The sequence below is a fragment of the Hevea brasiliensis genome, chromosome 14, assembly GCF_030052815.1.
Source record: "Hevea brasiliensis isolate MT/VB/25A 57/8 chromosome 14, ASM3005281v1, whole genome shotgun sequence".
Classification (NCBI taxonomy): domain Eukaryota; kingdom Viridiplantae; phylum Streptophyta; class Magnoliopsida; order Malpighiales; family Euphorbiaceae; genus Hevea; species Hevea brasiliensis.
The window spans coordinates 14,511,867-14,530,858 of record NC_079506.1 but is presented as its reverse complement, the minus strand read 5'-3'; the positions used below and the strand labels follow the sequence as shown (position 1 = coordinate 14,530,858).

At 31.8% G+C, this 18,992-nt stretch overlaps 1 protein-coding gene across 4 annotated transcripts; it reads right to left on the bottom strand.

Moving 5' to 3' along the window:
* Nucleotides 1–2,999: 2,999 nt before the first annotated feature.
* On the bottom strand, nt 3,000–16,863 carry LOC110661345 (probable disease resistance protein At5g43740). Of its 4 annotated transcripts, none has more exons than XM_058133979.1 (4): nt 16,710–16,863; nt 16,471–16,577; nt 5,814–8,031; nt 3,000–3,901 (listed from the first exon to the last, which is right to left on the bottom strand). In XM_058133979.1, exons 3-4 carry the CDS (start codon nt 8,027–8,029, stop codon nt 3,235–3,237), a joined length of 2,883 nt encoding a protein of 960 aa, XP_057989962.1. In that variant the 5' UTR covers nt 8,030–8,031; nt 16,471–16,577; nt 16,710–16,863; the 3' UTR covers nt 3,000–3,234. The 4 variants fall into 4 exon arrangements, with proteins under 4 accessions (XP_057989962.1, XP_057989963.1, XP_057989965.1 ...); XM_058133980.1 differs by having other exon boundaries at nt 16,697–16,856; XM_058133982.1 differs by lacking the exon at nt 16,471–16,577 and having other exon boundaries at nt 5,814–8,036; nt 16,710–16,856.
* Between the last annotated feature and the right edge of the window lie 2,129 nt (nt 16,864–18,992).

Genomic DNA, 18,992 nt, shown 5'->3' with positions numbered 1-18,992 from the left:
AAGTAGGCTGAGTAGCCAACTTGGTCAAACATAATGAAGATCTGAAGGCTAAGGAGGACGAGCTGAAGGCAAAGGAGAACGAAGCTCTGGAGAGAGAAGCAAGCGCTTACGTGCAAGCTCATGGTGATCTCCTTGCCGAACTACTCAAGTGCTATCCCTAGGAAAACTTCACCTGGCTTGAGAGGCTCACCCTAGGTGTAGAGGCAAAGAGTGAGAGTAAGAGGGAGGGGGGTGATGTAACTAATGTTCAAGTTGATGGAGACCCGCCCGCAGAATGACTTGTAATTTTTGAACTTTGTTGAATAATAAAATATCCTATGAGATCGAACTTTTTAACATTTTTGTTTTTCAACTCTTAGGATTTATTGAGATCAGATAGTCAGCATACAGATATTGAACTTGAATGAGTACGTAAAATTGAGCTTTGTGGAGATCGGATAATCAGCATATGAAAATTAAACTTGATCAGGAAATCCAACTTCGATTAAAACATGAACAAAACTGAAACTTACATAAAATTGAGCTTTATTGAGATCGGATAAGCAGCATATGGAAATTAAACTTGACCGGGAAATCAAACTTTGATTAAAACATAAACAAAACTGAAACATATAAAATTGAGCTTTATTGAGATTGGATAATTAGCATACGAAAATTAAATTTGACCAGAAAATCAAACTTCGATTAAAACATGAACAAAACTGAAACTTATACAAAATTGAGCTTTATTGACATTGGATAATCAGCATTTGGAAATTAAACTTGACCGGAAAATCAAACTTCAATTAAAACATGAGCAAAACTGAAACTTACATAAAATTGAGCTTTATTGAGATTGAGTAATCATAAGACTGGAATAAAATTGAAACTTGAAATTGATCGTGATTTACAAAATTAACACGAAAAATTAAAAATTCCCACTATTTAAATGATCATGTAAAAAAACCGATTACATGCTAATTAAGCATAAATTGTTGTTTTGGCCAAATGAAGAATTTATTGGCTAGCCAAAATATGGTGTCTACAGCCCAATATGCAAATAAAATAAAATAAAATAAAATATTATATTTTTATTTGGGCCAACCCAACTTGATAATCATTAGAAACTAAAGCTAGGAGAGCCCAGCTCAACCTTGTTACCATCATTTACAAACTATTTAAATATCATAAAATTTTTCATTTATTAATACCAAAAACATAAATTAACACAGTTCCTGACAAGATCAATGTTGCACAAAAAAAATAAAGGCTTTAGATTTATATGGAGTAATATTATGTAATTCATTTATTTTTGTTGTGGCTTTAAATGGAAACTAAAATTATTTTAGCTTGTTTATAATAATATGGATAAAATGGCTCAAAGTTAATTATTTTAGCTTGCATAGCAGACAATGTTGTCCCCTTGAAGTTATTGTCGCCCAAGCCAAAGGGCACCTAGGAAGCCTGCGCTTGTTAAGAGGCTGATACCACTTGAGGACCTATAACTACCTTTGCATCATAAACACTAGAGTAAGTGTCCAGGTTAGTGTTATCAAAAACTTGGGTGGAAACAATAATTTTGCCACTAGAGCAGCTAAGTTGAACTGGTATTATTGTTTGGCCAGCCACTTGTTCTTCTCTCCCATGTGGTGGCTGGTATCTTTTCTCGTTGCTGGCACGGCTTCCCTCAGCACTGCCTTATGGAGTTTGGGACTGGACCTGCCTCCTGGGCTCCTTAGCACCTCTAGGTACTGTGTCAGACTCTTTTGGCCTAGAGACCTGTCCATCAGAAAGTAATCGAATATGCAAATTAAATTTTTCAGCTAGTGACTAAATTAGCAAAACAAACTTCTCCGTATTTGTATTAATTTTATCTAGAGCTATATCCATACGCCTTTATATGCCTTTTTTCAAGGCATTAGTGATGGTTAATGCAAGTTTTTCTTCATCTCTAGAAGGCATTTTTTAACGTCTCATCAAGAACGTGAATGATAGTGAAGCATGAGAAATGTCCCACCAAGTGTGCCAAAAATTATTTCATAATTTTTGGCAAAGAACAGTGGTGTTGTGTGTTGAGGTGAGACTTGTGTCCTACTAGGCATGCCAAAAATTATTTCATTAGGAAACAATTTAGCTGGCTAACAGCTTAAGAATTGCGAGCATGCTAGATAGTGAGTGTATCAGCTATGCGTTCTTCTGACTTCTCTCAAATTATTGTGGGAACCTGATTAAACTGAACATAGCTTCGTCAAAATCTCACTTCAAATGAATAATTAGAGTAACAAGAAATTGTATTAATTGTTAGGAATTTAAGTATAAGGCTTGAAAAATAAACGCAGAGCTTAGAAAATAAGAAGATAGATAAAAATAAAGATAAATAGACTGCTGCAGTCTATTATTATTTATTGATTGAATGGTTAGATTTTTCATGTTGCAGTGTATCTGACTTTTATAATTCTACCTGTAGGTATTTAAAAGACTTATGGAAGACTCTGGAACACACTCTGTCATGTTCTACGATTACTTGCAGTCACTTGCCCGCTCCTTGGAACTACTTGAAACCGTTTGAAATTGCTGTTAACTTCCTTATCTCAAATAATTATCCAGTAACTGCTATTAATTCTCTTATTAGTTATCTCATGCTACAAATTAATTAAATTAATAAAATTAAATTAATTTCATAAAAAATTAATTTAATTAATTCTTAGAGCAAAAATAATTAATAAACAAAAAAAAATTATTTTTGGTGTAAAAAAATCCATTCAATGATTTTTCTTTATCCTATTCGTTTTGAATATATTTCCAATTCCAAATAAATAAATAAATAATAAAAGAACAAAGTCAAGAGGTAATCGAGCTGACTAACGTTCCTCTCCCAGCTGAGAGCAGTGATTATATGGTGCAAAAATTTAAACATGTAGCTGAGACTTAAGCAAATACAGGGGCAGAGAGCCTTTGTTTCACCAATTGGTAGCAAAACTCATAATGTTATTGAGATATATGAAAAACGCAAACATCAATTACTTAAAGAACTAGTTCTTTGATAAGCAGTAATCACAATGATTCAGTCTCACGGTGGATTAACACTCACACTACATACAATCACACATACATTACTAACAAGCAGTTCAAGATTGACATTACATAGCAAAACACAATAAATAGTGTGGAAAAAAACCATCAAAGCTATCAAATATATGCATCCCGTAGGAAGAAAATAGACCCTGTTTGCTAACCAGTGTTCAGCATGCCGTATCAGCTTATTGGGCGAATGTTTGAAATGACAGTTATAACTACACCGAATTCGTCGATTGGTTCAGAGAATTGAACGTCCAACTGTTCACAATTCTCTTTCACGGGTGGCCCCAAATGAGGGCAAATCAAGTTATTCTTCCAAATGCTTTCTATTGCTGGCAGGTTCCGAAGCACCAATGTTGTCAAACAAGGAAGCTCTAATTGTTCCAAACCATCATTCTCAGACTCCACAATTAACTGCTCAATTTTAGGACAATCCTCAATTTGCAAGTGTTGAAGTTTAGAAAGCTGTTTAATCATGGCAGAGGAGAATACCGTCTTGAGATTTGAGCAGTCATATAAACAAAAAACAGTAAGCTGTGCCAGGCTTCCATCTGGTACGTTGCCCTCCCAAATACTTTCCAACATCGGGACATTGCTGATGTAAATCTTCTCCAATTGTTCTAGCACACCTTCCATAGTTTCAGTAGCATCGATAACTGTTCGAATCTCTTTGCACCCTTCAATTATGCAGCACTTCAACTCATTAATATTCTCAATGCCAAAGTTTGATATGCTCCAAGCTTCCTTGTGGCCGATGAGTTCATATGTATCATTGGTAATTACAACCACCAAGCTTGATATTATTGCGTTATCTTTGCATTCTGCATTTTCAGATTTCAAGCGCCTACAGTGCAGGGATCATAGGCAAAGCCATGTTAACAATGGGTGGGCTTGGAAGATCTTAAAAAAAAAAAAAAAAAGATATGCTTGGTGTAATTACTCATTGTAAGGTGGAGTCATATAAAAATGCACTCACATTTTGATAAAGTGATAAAGACAATTGAGTTAAAACTACAAGATAATTATAGAAAATGAATAAATAAAATATATAAAATAAAAACATATTGATTGTAATTATAGAATGCAAATAAGCCTAATATAGAAATACAGAAAAAAAAAAACAAAGATTTATTGAAGGTATCATTATAAAAATAAATAAATAAAAAAAATATAATAATTTTTTTTTAAATCAAACTAAAAAAATAAATCAATAGAATATAAAAAATGATTAAACTTAATTAATATTTTGTCATATATGTTTAAAAGAGTTTTAAAAGGACATTTAAAATGATATATACCAAAGTGAATAATTGAAAAAATATCCATTTGATTTTAATACTACTTACAACAACATTGTAATTATAATCAACCATTATAGCTATCATTGCTTAAAAATGTATGTATTATATGAAATTTTTTTTTTTTAAGATTTGCTTCTTTAATTTGAAATTATTAGAATCATATTTTATCATCATTTATATAAATATTATTAGTTAGTATTTACTATTTTTTTGCATAAATTAAAATGATATGTAAAGAGAATTTAATAATAAGATATTTATTTATTTATATATTATGAGGCATTGTTTTAATTTGCAGAGCACAGATTTTTAAGAGAAAATTATTGTTTAGTTATTGTATTTTATGGAAACTAATTATTTGATCTTTATATTTTAAAAAATACATTATTTAATACTTGTATTTTGCTTATGTTAAATTATTTAGTCTCTCTATCAAATTTTTTATTAGTCAATATCAGTCAAACCACTATTTAGTAATTCTACCTTAGAGATACCAATTAGTTGGTTTTTGTATTTTGAATAGCATTATTATTTAGTTCTTCCATTTTAGTAAAACTAATTAATTGTTTTCTATAATTTGGAAAACATGTTCCTAGATGAAAAACAAAAATATTATTATGTGTAGACTAAGTCTGAATTTATATTTTCTTTAGATTGCTCAAGTATAATTTCATTCAATTTCCTGGGAATTATTTTTGTATTTTCTTTATTGAGATCAATTTTCTTGAATTATCGCTTTGATTACTTAGAGACTTGATCAAGTATTGTTTCTCAGCAGAGAAAATATAAAAATGATGCCTACGCAATTAATTGAAAATATTTGAACAACTTAACAAAAATGTAAATTTAGATTTAGTCTCTACACAATAAAATTTCTATTTTTCATAAAGGAATATGTTTTTTAAAATATAGGAATCAACTAATTAGTTTGACTAAAATAAATAGACTAAATAGCAGTGTTTTTCAAAATATAAAAATCAACTATTTAATTTTTTTAAAATAGAGATATTAAATAATAGTTTAGCTAAAAATTCATTGCCTAAAGGAAAATTGACGGGGGACTATACAGCTCAATGGACTAAAAATAGGAGAGTAAATTTTGTATTTTTTAAAATAGAGGAGGTAAATAGTCAATTTTGCTAAAATATAAAGATTAAATAGCTTTTTTTTTTTTTACAGAAGAAATTTAATTAAGCTAAATAAAATTCTAATTCTGTGTTAAAAATCCTTTTTTTAATTAAAAAAAATCATTTTCTTTCATTATAGATGGATACTAAAAACTTCAATAAATCTCAAACAACAATTATGCGTTCAAATTAATTAATTACCCTTTTTCAAAATTCAGTGTATATATATATATACTTTCATTATTTTTGATGCATAATGGCAATCTTTATTAACTTATTAAATAAATGACACAATAAATTAGATTCCAAATAATCAAAAATCTTGTACCTGATTGAGTCATGTTGACCGACACAAATTTGAAGTGTGAAATTGGGATTTTGCCACCACTTGCTATTATCAAGAAATGTCTTAAAAGATTCCTCATCATAAAAGCAAAATAAAAGAGAAGTTAATTTTGTCAATGTAGCCACCTCTCTTGTTATATTTTTCATAGCATGGTTACACCACTGATTTTGTGCTTTCACTTCAAGGACCAATTCTTCTAGCAAAGAGAGATTGGAGATGACACCCAGATGTTCCTCTGCCCTGTCTGATTCTCCATCAACATTTGAAAATGAGATGCGTAAGCATCGCAGCTTTTTCATATTGCTAATTTGGACTGGCAGACAATAAATACGGGTGCCCCGAATGTCAAGAACCTCAAGATTCTCAAGTTTCATTCTGGAGGGGAGTTCCATTAATTGGTCACAACTTAAGTATAGCACTTGCAGACATTTCAAGTGAAATGGAGATGGTAATTTTTTGACTTCAGTGCCACGGAGGTCTAAAACTCGAAGATCCTGCATAAATCGAAAGAAATCATCAGGAATAGCTGTTAAAGCAAAACTTCTTTGGAGAAACAATGTTCTGAGGTTGGCGCAATTGGGTTCTTCTGGTAAAGATCTCAATCTATGACCGTTATCCATCAAAGAGATTCGTTTTGCATCCTCCCATTCCATATCACTTAGCGGCTCTACCAATACACCAGCTTTTACCAAAAATTTCAAATCATCCCATTCTGATAAGATCTTCAATGCCATATTTCGAAGCACTTTGTTCATCTTTACACATTTCTTCTTTTTAGCTTTCTCGAGCAAAGATGCATTGATTAGATCATCCACTATACCATGCCCTGTGCCCACATCAGGAAAGAAATCTTCAGCTTTGCAGCATTCTACCAAATGATTAGTAGAAATTTCGCAACCTTCTGTGTGTAATGCACAATAGAGAAAGCAATGCTTTTTATCCTTATGATCTAATCTTTCAAAACAAAATCTAATTTTTTTGAGAACCTCAACCATGCCGTCGAAGTCATTATAAAGCCAATTTTGAAAATTTTTGAGCAAGTATGTCCAATTGTGACGGGCTCTACATTTGAAAAACCCTGCTACTTTTCCGATTAAGAGTGGCAAACAAGAACAATGCTCAACAACCAGCATAGCTACTTGCTCAAATTGTGGATGCTTGCCTTGAGGACCCAGTTTTTCTTTGAATAGTACAACTGCCTCTTCTATTGGCAGTTCTTCCACCTCTACAATCTCATCACTATCCATAGCCCAACAAATATTCTGATTTCTTGATGCCAATATCACCTTGTTGTTCCTGTTGATGTTGTTGATGCCAATATCATCTAGCTTAAATACATGCTGAACATCATCCAGAAGAAACAAACACTTCTTCTTCTCTAACTGTTCTGATATTATAAAATTTATCTCGCTTTTGGGCGTACCAGGTTCTATTTTCAACTTGAGCCGTCTTGCAATTTCCCATCTCAACTTTTCTTCTGCCAATTCCAGAGCTTTGCGCTTTAACTCTTCATTTTCAAAGTTCAATTTTTCTTCATTCATTTCGTAAGTTAGAGTAGCAAAAATGACTATATCAAACTCTTCAGCTTGTTTACTATTGTTCAAATTTTCCATGATTGCTGTTTTCCCAACTCCTACCTTCCCCCAAAGTCCAATTATTTTCACTTGATCATCTCGAAAACAGGCTGTCATCTTTTCAAAAATTGCATTGAGTGATGACTTATCTTCTATTTTTGGTGCCGGAACTCTAATAATGCGTGGTGGTTTTCTCTCCACCGATACTACTATTTTCCTCCCCTCTTCCAACCATTGTCGCAGTTCCTCAAGTTTCTTTTTCAGGGCTTTGCTTAAATTGAAACTCCAAAGCCCTTTATCTTTTTCAGTGGAATACTTGGAATCCAGAATCTCCACCCCAGCTTCAAGTTCTTTGGCCCTATTAATCCACGCATTACATTCATCTGTAGACTCATGTTCCTTCTCACTCTTTATTTTGCCCAATATATCCTCTGTCTTACCTTTCAGTAATTCAGCAGTGCCTTTCATCATTTGATAATTTGCTTCTATATCTTGTGCAAGCTCCTTCATTTCGCCAAGTGAAGGACCAATCAAGCTTCTCCCGTCTTCGTACAACTTGCCTGCAACTGCAGCTGATCCTAGCGCCACAGCTCCCTTCATTATTAACCTAGTCATCTCAGCCATGCCTGCGCTAGAAGCAAGAAATAAAAGGTAAAATATGCTGGAAAATTTTCCTTTTAATTACAATCTTCTATGATTTACTCAAAATAATCTCAATAATGGTCCAAATTGGCGATAATAAAGGATTCATAATGCCAAAAGTTCATGATATTCCCGAGTTCTCATGACTTATGATCATATTCGATTCCTTAAAAATGGATTTCTATGAATTTTAATTTATATGCTGATTAAATTATATTCATAAACTCATAATTAAAATAACATTTCTATTTCAAAATTAATTAAGCTATTAGAGTTGGAGAGAATCAGTTTTACTCCATTATTATTATTATTATTATTATTATTATTATTATTATTATTATTATTATTATTATTATTATTATTATTATTATTATTATTATTATTATTATTATTATTCACTTAAAATTTTTAAAAGGAAAAGAAACTATAAAAATTTGAGTTATCTATGCTAACCATAAAATAAACTTTTGAACACTAGAATTATTGATTAGTCCAATAACACAATTAGTTCATTATTATATTTTTTACTGGATTAATATGATTACTACATTTTAATGGCTACATCATTATCTACAATCATATTATCGAGTCATAAAAAAGAAAAATCATATTAAGTTCATATTAAGTTTGCAGTTTTAAGGTTTTTGTGTCAACAGATCACCAATCACATGCCAAGCTAAATGAAAATAATTAATATTAATATTTTAATAATGTATTAAAATTCATACTTTGTTAAGAGTCCCTAGAGAAAACTCACATATATTAAAATATTTATAATCCTCATTTAATATTTTTAATGTTTGAGTTAGGGAAACAATAGAAAAAGTATGCAACCGAGAGTCATAAAACAGAAAAGGCATAATAGGCAACAAGTCTCTGGATATTAAAAATTTCCCTTAATGAGCTGTTATCTATGCCTAATAATAATAATAAAATTTCTAATAAACCAGAACATGAAGCTAAATAAATATTATAATAACCAAAATAATAATATGGCCGAGTAACGTCTAATTGAGTAACGGGTAATAACTAATCTTAATACCTAGACATTCGGAGGAGAAAGTTACTTGCCCTACTATACCAGCAATACTCGGATCACTTTCAAGGATAAGGATCCCAAGATATCCACCATGATTAGAATCACATTCGTTTAAGAACTCATACAACAAAGCAGACTCGTAACTCCACTCAACCCTAGAACTCCTAATCCCAATAGGAGACTATCTCAGAGGTCTATATAAGGGTCATTAGGTATGCACAATACCTAGTTTTTCTATTCATCTTATTGTTCAGTTCCCATTACTGATTTAGGCATCGGAGCAATGGTCATCTAACTCACTTGGTGCTCTTCTTCCTTGCAGATCCAATTCTTATACCCAACATCCATAACAAAGCAGAGAGAAGAACAACATCATAAATTCATGCTGACAAATTATGAATACTTTGTATTTATCATCCCTGAATTTTAAGGAATGTTTCATGTCAATCCCTCAACTTTAATTTATTAACAAAAAATCCTTTTATTTTAATTTTAATGTCATAAAAATCCATCTTTACTTGTTATAATCGGTAAATGGTTTATTAAAAGTTAAAAGTACCTAAATATTCTCCTTCTAACACCTCTCATTCTCATTATTTTTTTAATGCATATAATTAATTATAATTACTTGAATTTTTAATTTATATTATTATTATTATTATTATTATTATTATTATTATTATTATTATTATTATTAGGAAAAAAAAATGATGCAGACAACTTCTCAGCATCGATTACTTGGGCTTCAACATGACCCTTCGTCAACCTCAGTTCACGTTAGTGACCTTAGAGACCCCATCAATGACAGAAGGCAATGATAGGGCCATCGGTTTTTTGCTAGGAAAGAGAAATAAGGAGTCGCAAGCATCCCTACCTCGATCTGATCGCTACAAATGGTGATCTCGCTTCTGTTCACCAACTTATTCCCATACGAACCCAGAGCTGTTGAAAACGCAAAAAATCGAAGCTCTAAGGGGAGAGAATCTAGCAGGTCAAGTCACGACCTATAAACCCAATCGATCGGTGCATTATAATTAAATTACATAATAATATAAATTTAATTAAATAATTAGTAATAGAAATATATTTAATTAATTAAATTTTAAACTTAAACTTTCATTATTTTATATATATATCTTAAATTATAATAGTATTTTTATATTTTATTTAAAAAATCAAATTTTAAAATATTATTATTAAATTTTTTAATTAATAAATAAACTAAAATAAAAATATTTCTATAAATAAATAATTATATTTAATTATAAACATTAAAAAAAAAAAGAATGAGGGGTGTTAAGAGAAGGGCATTTAGGAAATACTAACTCTCAATAAACCGTAAACCTGCTACAATAGGTAAAGAGGGACTTTTGTGATCTACTGAAACTAAAGTTTTAAGAATTTCTTAGTAACAAATTGAAATTGAGTGACTAACATGAAACATTCCCTAAAGATCAGGGACGATATGTACAAATTGCCTAACAAAATTCCATGCGAGATCCCAATCCAAGTAGCAAGCTGGGTTAACATTAAATGTGTTTCTTTATAAAGACCCAAAGTTTGATTTTGATACAGAAATAGAATTACAAACATAAAATAATGAAAAATTCTTGGATACATCCAGTCTAGATTAAATTATACCAGTCTAGATTAAATTATATAGACAATACCTTAGTAAATAATATCTAACAGTAAGGTATCTAATATTTAATTGGTAACACAAAACACACTGATATTTAATTTAAATAACACAGTCCTATGCAATATTTAGTAGCTAATTTTTAGATTATATGCTAACATAACATTTATACATTGGAAAAAATTTCAAATTAGCCCCTATACTTTCAATTGATGACCAAATAATTTCAAAATAAAGTTTTGGCCCAAAAAAAGACAGAAGTATCCATTTATGACCAAATCCCTCTAGCTGCTGTTAGAAAAAAGAAAATGGGAGAAACACGTAGATAGTAGAATAAAAAAAATGGAGAAGTTGAAATTTGTTATTATAAAAAACATGTTAATATTATATAAGCTTCTTTAAGTGGAAACTGCAATCAAAACAACATATTGAATTGCCAAGTTAAATTGCATGCAAAATATTTCTAACATTATATACTTTGTAGCTGTTGATGAAGAAGAGCAAGAAAACTCTCGAACTACGCTGATCAATTGTAGAGAACATGGAAAGGGAGAAATTCTGAGATGGTGAAACAATGTGAAAGAGAGGGAGTAAAAAAAATTGGCACTAGGGTGAGATAGATTGTCCAACTTAAAATTAGAGATTTTTAAATAAGGTAACACTTATAATTACAAGGGACCCTAATTTGCTGACACTTTGTTTATTAATATCGGTAATATTTTTAATACACCAATGTTTTTATATTAATGTCAGTATTATTTTTAATAATCCGACGTGTTTTTATTAACGTCGGTAATATCTCCAATATAACAACGCTTTATAAATTAAAGTCGAGAATATTTTCAAAAAACCGTTGCTTATTTATTAATGTTAGGAAAAGTCTCTAATATGCCAACAGTTTTATATTAATGTTGATAATATTTATAATATGTTGATACTTTGTTATTAATGTCGAAAAAATTTTTAATATTATGACACTTTTTATTAACGTCGCAAACAATTTTCATAAGTTGACGCTTTTTAATTAGTGTCGGGAATATCTCTAATATTCTAACATTTTTTATTAGTGTCATTAAAAACATGCCCCAATAGGCCACTTTTGTTGTAGTGTGTTCACACATTTAAGGCTTCTGCAGAAGGTGAGAATGAACGGTTCAAGAAGGTGAGAAGGCATACCTTTGCTTGTTAATCTCTAAGAAGGATCTAATATTCCAACATTGCTGATTTGATTTAGTTTTAAGGGCATTTCAATGATTTTAGTTCTAGATTTGAAATCCTGATGCAGTTCTCTAATGCCAAAAATAGAATGCCCTTATGGCATGGGTCTTGGCTGACAAACTGGACGGGCATTTTATCACAAGGTATCCTAACTACATCTCGAGTTCATTTTCTCTTTCAAGGTTAAGTTTAAAGAAAGTCTCTGATCTCAAAAATAATATTAGGGTAACTATATTTAGGAAAAGGTTTACAATAATTTGGATGGACACTTCCTTTATCACATTCAGAAATTAATCCTTTGACACGGTAAAGCCTTTCTTTTCCCCCTTTTTTTCCCCTTGTTTACTTCCTTCAATGTATCATAGAATTGGCTAGTAATATCTCTTATACTATAAACTATGCTTACATTTCAACCTTGTATGTAATGTCCCAGCACCGCTTGGGTGCTTGAGACAGTGCAAATGCGATAAAAAAAATCCTACATCGGTGGGACAAAAAGGCATATGTATAGTATATAATAACCTTAACTAAACTACCATAATAGCCTGGATTAACCGTTTTGGGCCAGTGGTTTAGGGCTTGAAAGTTATTTGAGTCAGTTCAGCTTGGGGGGTTATAACTGGTATCCCAGCCACCCTAGGTTAGAAAATTTTGCAGAGCTAGTGGACTGCGGGCAAAGGGCTACCTGTGGCTAAAGACGAGGTAGAGCTGCTCGAGACACTTGTGAATCAAAATACCAATCTAGTCCTGGCTTAACAATTGTACTAATACAGCATAGCAAACTTAGCACAGGTTGCAACAAGGATGTTACAAAATTCAGTGGGAGAGATTGTAACGTCCTAGCACCGCTTGAGAACTTAGGGATTAGGAATCTTTTCCTTTTTTGTTTCTTGTTTCTTCTTATTTGTTTGCCACTGCCACTTGTAAACTAACTCCCACCGATGGAATATATAATTTTTTTCTCTCTCATTTACTATTATAAAATTAATATATTAATACATTTACTCTCTTGGGGAAGGCGTGAAAGACAATCGCCTAATGTCTAATAGATTCTGGAGGGATTTGGCCAAAAATATATACTTTTGTCCTTATTTAGACGAAAACTTGTTTTTGAGCTTATTTGGTCATTAACTGAAAGTACAAGGACTTATTTGGAAATTTTCCTTTATCCATCGGAGGTTTTCTGCCAGAACCTACAGTTTCACTACCTATTGGAGGCTCTAATGGAAATTCACCATAGTCCACAGCTGTGAACATTTTTAAAAGATTGCATGTCTGAGTTGTAGTTTGTTTCAAGGAATAGTTATCTAGAGATGTTTATCTTCCATGGTGATTGAATATGAGTGTTGAAGGGAATGGTCAGGTCTGCGGGTAGAAAGAGAAATGGGGAAGAGAGAAAGAGAGAAGTAAATAATAAAATATTGAATTTTTATTAATTAAAATTTTTTTTGACAAATGTTAAATTAGGAGAGAGAAAGTATATATTTTTTATGGCAGCAAATTTTATACTTTTGGCAGTAAAAATATTCGCTGCTAAATCTATAAATTCTTATAGTTATCTTTTCCCTGGGTTTTTGTTTTTTTTTTTTTCACTTAGCATATAATTGCCTAGGTTGGATGTAAAGAGGAAGCCTGTTGGCTGGGTTCAGTCTGGAGACGACTATGCTAAGTTTTTCCAACTAAAATCTTTTACTAACAAAATTTTTTTGCTTATAAAAAAAAATTATGTTGCTTCTTCAAACCATTCAGTTCTAATAGTAAGAAATCAAGGTGGCCTTGGCATGAAATCCTCCTGGACACACATTCTTATGGTTACAGAATATTCTAAAGCTAACAGCTTGGCCGAGTTGGCCTTTTATAATCATTCATGTAGTCCCCCATCTATCAACCTGTGACTTCCTTATTTCTTCTGTCCGGGGTCTCCTTTTTGTCAACAATCCTTGCCACTAGTTATTCTTTTTTCGTTGATTCTTAAGAGGAAATTTTGAGTGTAAACAGTAAGAGAGATCATCTCACTAGCTAAAATTATTGTGGGTTTTATTGTTATGGTTGCATACAAATCAAATTCAATACTTACAAACTAGAAGGCTAAGAGAAAACGGAAAGCAAGTGGGGTAGAGGGCAGATAAGCTGACAAGACAAAGGGGGATAAAGAAGAGAGAGAAATTTCACTCCGAAAACAATTATTAAAACACGATAACACGATTTAACAATAAAAAACTTAAATTTTTGGTTTTTTCTTTTCAAATTTTGTTTATCATTTTCAGTTTTGATAAAAGTCTTCAGTTAGACAAGTAGAGCACATTAGGTTAGAGGATAGAAAGAAAAAAAGGGATAGACCTAAATTGACTTGGAGGAGAGTAGTACAATATGATCTAGAAGCATTACACATTTCTGAGGATTTAACCCAAAATCGTTCAGAGTGGAAAAAGCGAATCCATATAGCCGACCCTAAATTTTTGGGATAAAGGCTTAGTTGAGTTGAGTTGAGTTGAGTTGATTTTTCAACCCTATTTCTGACTGATCCATGATCATTCACGATGATACAACCTCACTACTAATATCAATACCTTTCAAATTTCTTTTTGATGCTCGTGTTGCATCAAAATTTTTAGCCATTTGACTAGATCAAGCGATTTTGTTCTTCCACACTCTCTCCTTATTACTATTAAAATTTGTCATTGTTTAATGTATTATGGGTGTCAAATGAAAACTTAGAGGTATTAATGATAGTAGCATTGTTAGATTTGTATGTGAAGTTTAGATTCGCAAGATATGTCAAAAAATATAGTTAAAGATTATGTTGGCAAATTACAAGAATGTTAACTTTTTTTAGTCATTTGTTATTTTATTTTATTTTATTTTTATTTTTTAGAGAGCAAAACACGAACAAGCAAGACTAGCTAAAACGAGAGTAGGCAATGCCCAAATAATCATGGAGAAGTCAAGGAAGCACACCCTCCAAAGGAGCATCCAGGACCTTCACTCCCACGAGGTAAGAGTATGCTGAAGCTGCAAGCCAATCAGCACAACGGTTGGCCTCAGTAGCCCTTCCATTTGTTTAGGTGAATTTAGTAGACTTTTCACCATTGATTTTTAGATATGTTTAAGGTCTAGAACTATACACAATTCCTGGGGTTCCTAACCAAACTAAAAAACTGTATATGAATTGAAAAAGAATCAATACTATAAGAACCAAATCATATGGAACTGAGTTTACATGTATTTATTGTTTGAGTTCAATTCTGATTCTTCATCAAGAACCACACTAGATTAATTTTATTAAGAAGAATCAAACCCTTAAAAATGCACATGTACAGTTCGATTTCAAATCAAATCGAATCAACAAATAATTGAATTTATAAATAAGAAGAATCAAACCAAATAGAATAGAAAAGAATAATCGAATTAAATAAAAATTTCGATTCGGTTCTATTTGATTTGTTGATTCCATAAAGAAAAATAGATATGCTGCAATTCAGCCAAATTTAAAAATCAAAAAATCTGCCTAGCTTGGTTTAGACTAGTGACTATAGGCATATTAATCACCAAGCAGAGGTAGATTTGAGCCTCCACTACCCCAATCCCCCCTTACAAAAAAAAAAAAAAAAAAAATCTAGAAACCTCAACAAGCAGCTCAAAACAGAAATTAAATCATAAAGTTGAAAACAAAAATAGCAAATTCAATCAAAACCTATCTCAATAAAATTGAAACTAGAATTATAAGAATCCATACTCAAACTCAGCCAATTCAACTATAAATTCGAATCGAGGACACAAAAATCGAACATGTTAATCAAAATCACTGATTGTTTTTCACTGAACAAATTGAACTCAACCGGTTCAACTATACTCAAACCCTTTTCAAATTCCTGCTTTTTATGCTTCATTTTTCCTTTAGTTTTCCAGCAGCCAAAAACCAAACATATTAAATAAAAACATACAGATTAAGAAGAAGGGAAAAAAAATCAAACATAAAAATCTTAAATTCAAGTGAAAACTAGTGGAACAGAAGTTAACACAAAATCTTAAATATTCAATTGAACATTAAATATTTTAAATTATCAAAACAATGACATTGTTTGGTTGTGATAAGTTCACTCAGGAACTTCAAGTTCATAGGAAGTGAATAAAACTAGCTTATTTGGTTGGCATTTTATCTCAAATCTCTTCCTGGAAGAAGTGAAGGAAACACTTCATCACTTCTTAAGTTACTTTGGGGAAGTTCACTTTCAGATGCAGAGAGTTTGAACCAAATAAGGCCAAAATCGCATGTAACACACGTGTAGTAAAAACTAGTGGAACAGAAGTTAGGAAGATTAAGCCGCTAACTTTCCCTTCCGAGTTCTAACCCAAACATGCTACAAAGTGAGATGCGAAATCGTATAAATGCAAATCAAATCCATAGTTGAAACAGGCAGCACTATAAAAAATAGATTAATGAACCACATGTCACATTGTCTAGAGTAGAATGGAGAAGAAAATCAAAGGATATAAATTTTCAGAGTTGCGTTTTTTTCCTTTTACCTTTTTCGTGTTTTGCGACCGAAAATAGATTGATTAGATGGTGGCAACGTCTATCGATCGTACACCAGATTCTGCGTTAAAGGTGCTTTTTGCCCCACTGGATTGAGCTAAGAACGAGCCAGAAGATAGTTATCGAAGGAAAGAGAGTTAGGGAACCAAAGAAAAAGGAAAGACCGTGATAGATTAATCAGTAATGAAAATGAACTGCAAACAATAGATCGAATACCTTACTCAGTTACCTTTTTGGTGTTTTGCGACCGAAAATAGGTTAATTAGATGGTGGCGACGTCTGCCGATCGTACACCAGATTCTGCGTTAAAAGTGCTTTTTGCCCCATTGGATTGAGCTAAGAACGAGCCAGAAGAAAGTTATCGAAGGAAAGAGAGTTAGGGAACCAAAGAAAAAGGAAAGACCGTGATAGATTAATCAGTAATGAAAATGAACTGCAAACAATAGATCAAATACCTTACTCAGTTGCTTCTAATTTAGTCAATTATAAGACAAATCCTGAGATACTGATCAGAAATTCAAATTCAACAGAACCAGAACCTGCAACGCCTTTAACACTTTGGTCAAATTCTTGCCTTTACATAAACAAGCGAAGGAAAGAAGGAAGATTTTTTTTTAAGTGAGAAGAACTTTGTCCTGCGGTAAACGAGAAAATGAGCATAGTGGGCTGGTTTTCTTTCTTTTGACCGTATAAATTACATGGCATGCGCCCCACTATGAAATTTTTTATTTACACTTGCATCAGAAATCAAGATTCGGGGAAATCCAGTTTCACATTTGAACTCCTTTGCTGTATTTCGTCTAGATAATTATTACATGCAGTTACTGATCAATTTTATAAATATTTGTATAAAAATTATTAAATTTTAATTTATTTTATAAAATTAATAAAATTTTCATTTAATTTCGTAAAAGTCATTGTGATCGAAAATTAAAGATTTTTAAATTAATCTACTTACCTCTCAATTATTTTACAAATAAAATTATCCAAACAGTGAATGTTGATGGAGAATGTGACGCCCCTTACCCGTCTATTGTATAGCCGAGCAAGAAGTACCACATTCGGTGCTGGAGTACCCTATCTTGTCTTGTCATGTCTATTGTAAATTTTAATGTCATTCAAATCAGGTAATTTATGTGTAGAATTTTTTTTTTTTTTATATCTTATTTCTGTGGAGACCCGGACAGATCCTCCTCTGTTTTATTAGCATCTGACGGTTTCCACTATCACCTATTAACATATTCATAGTCATCTCACATATTTCCATATCATATTCTCTTTTATCATATCATTCACAACTATTTATGAGATTTCAAAATGAACTGTCATCTATTGCATTCATATGGAAATTCATAGATAATAAATTATAAGTTTTCATTTCAAATCCAAAATGAAATACATCATAAACTAGTAATTACATCATGCCTAAACATAATGAACCAAAATACTAGTCTATACATGGGCCCTACCAAAATACAAAAGACCGGTGAGATGACTCTGGACAATGGCAGATCTGATCAGAGCTCTGTCAGTGCACTCATCGATGCTTCTGCGCGTCACGTGGATCGATGCGGCTGATCTCCAGTGCCTACGCGATGGAAAACCAACGCGCTAAGCATAACGCTTAGTGGTGCATAATTTATAATAACAATAATTTAATATTTTAAAATAATATATGCAACTCATAATTTCTTGGTCTTTTACATTTTTATTGCTCTTTAAAAACAATTAACATTATCGGGATCTTTTATGATTACTTATTGTATATTAAATCTTAATTAATTTTTTTTTTTATCAGTGCCCAAGAAACCTATAACAAATTATGAAAGCTGGATGCACGGGTGTATACTGGTTAGACAGCCATATGTCTATCCGTATCACGTCGTGCACGAGGCCACCGTCGCACGAAACTCATTGTCAGGCTTGTAAAGCCAGAAATAAAGTAGGCATAATGGCCAGTAAGTAGGCATATAGCCTGTAGAACAATCATACCAGACATATATTGTCAGTTCATGATTTTCTCGGTAGGTAGTACTGCTATCTGAAATCCCTAATTGGTATACCAATTTATCCAACTGAATAAATAAGTCTAGGTATACTATGGGCAATTAAATATTTTTAATTAATTTAGCACTGTTCACTATTACTATTTTCTAGTACTGTTCATTGGTACCATTAATTTCATATTAATAGGACATTAGTCCCAAGTTACATATTCATATCATTTTTAATATTTAATTCTCCTTATGAGTATTTTAATTATCATATATAGCATTTTTCCCATTAATCTTTCTTTAGGTTCATATTGATGTGTTATCTTTATCTAGGAATTTGACTAGGTTGGGATGTCTATTTAGTCACAATTCCTTCATAACAATTGCTCCTCTATGTTTAAACTTGAATTTCAGTTTTTGAATCACTGAGTTTGGGGTTATAGAACTCAAGTTATGGTCAAAATACCAAAGGAATAGTATTTTGAGACATTTTCTGGGTTGGCAGTTTTAGTGGCCCA

Coding starts and splice junctions, on each gene's coding strand:
- LOC110661345 (XM_058133979.1), bottom strand. CDS start 8,029: ATGGCTGAGATGACTAGGTTAATAATGAAGGGAGCTGTGGCGCTAGGA. Junction 3,902..5,813: donor GGTCAACATGACTCAATCAG/GTACAAGATTTT, acceptor CCTGCACTGTAG/GCGCTTGAAATCTGAAAATG.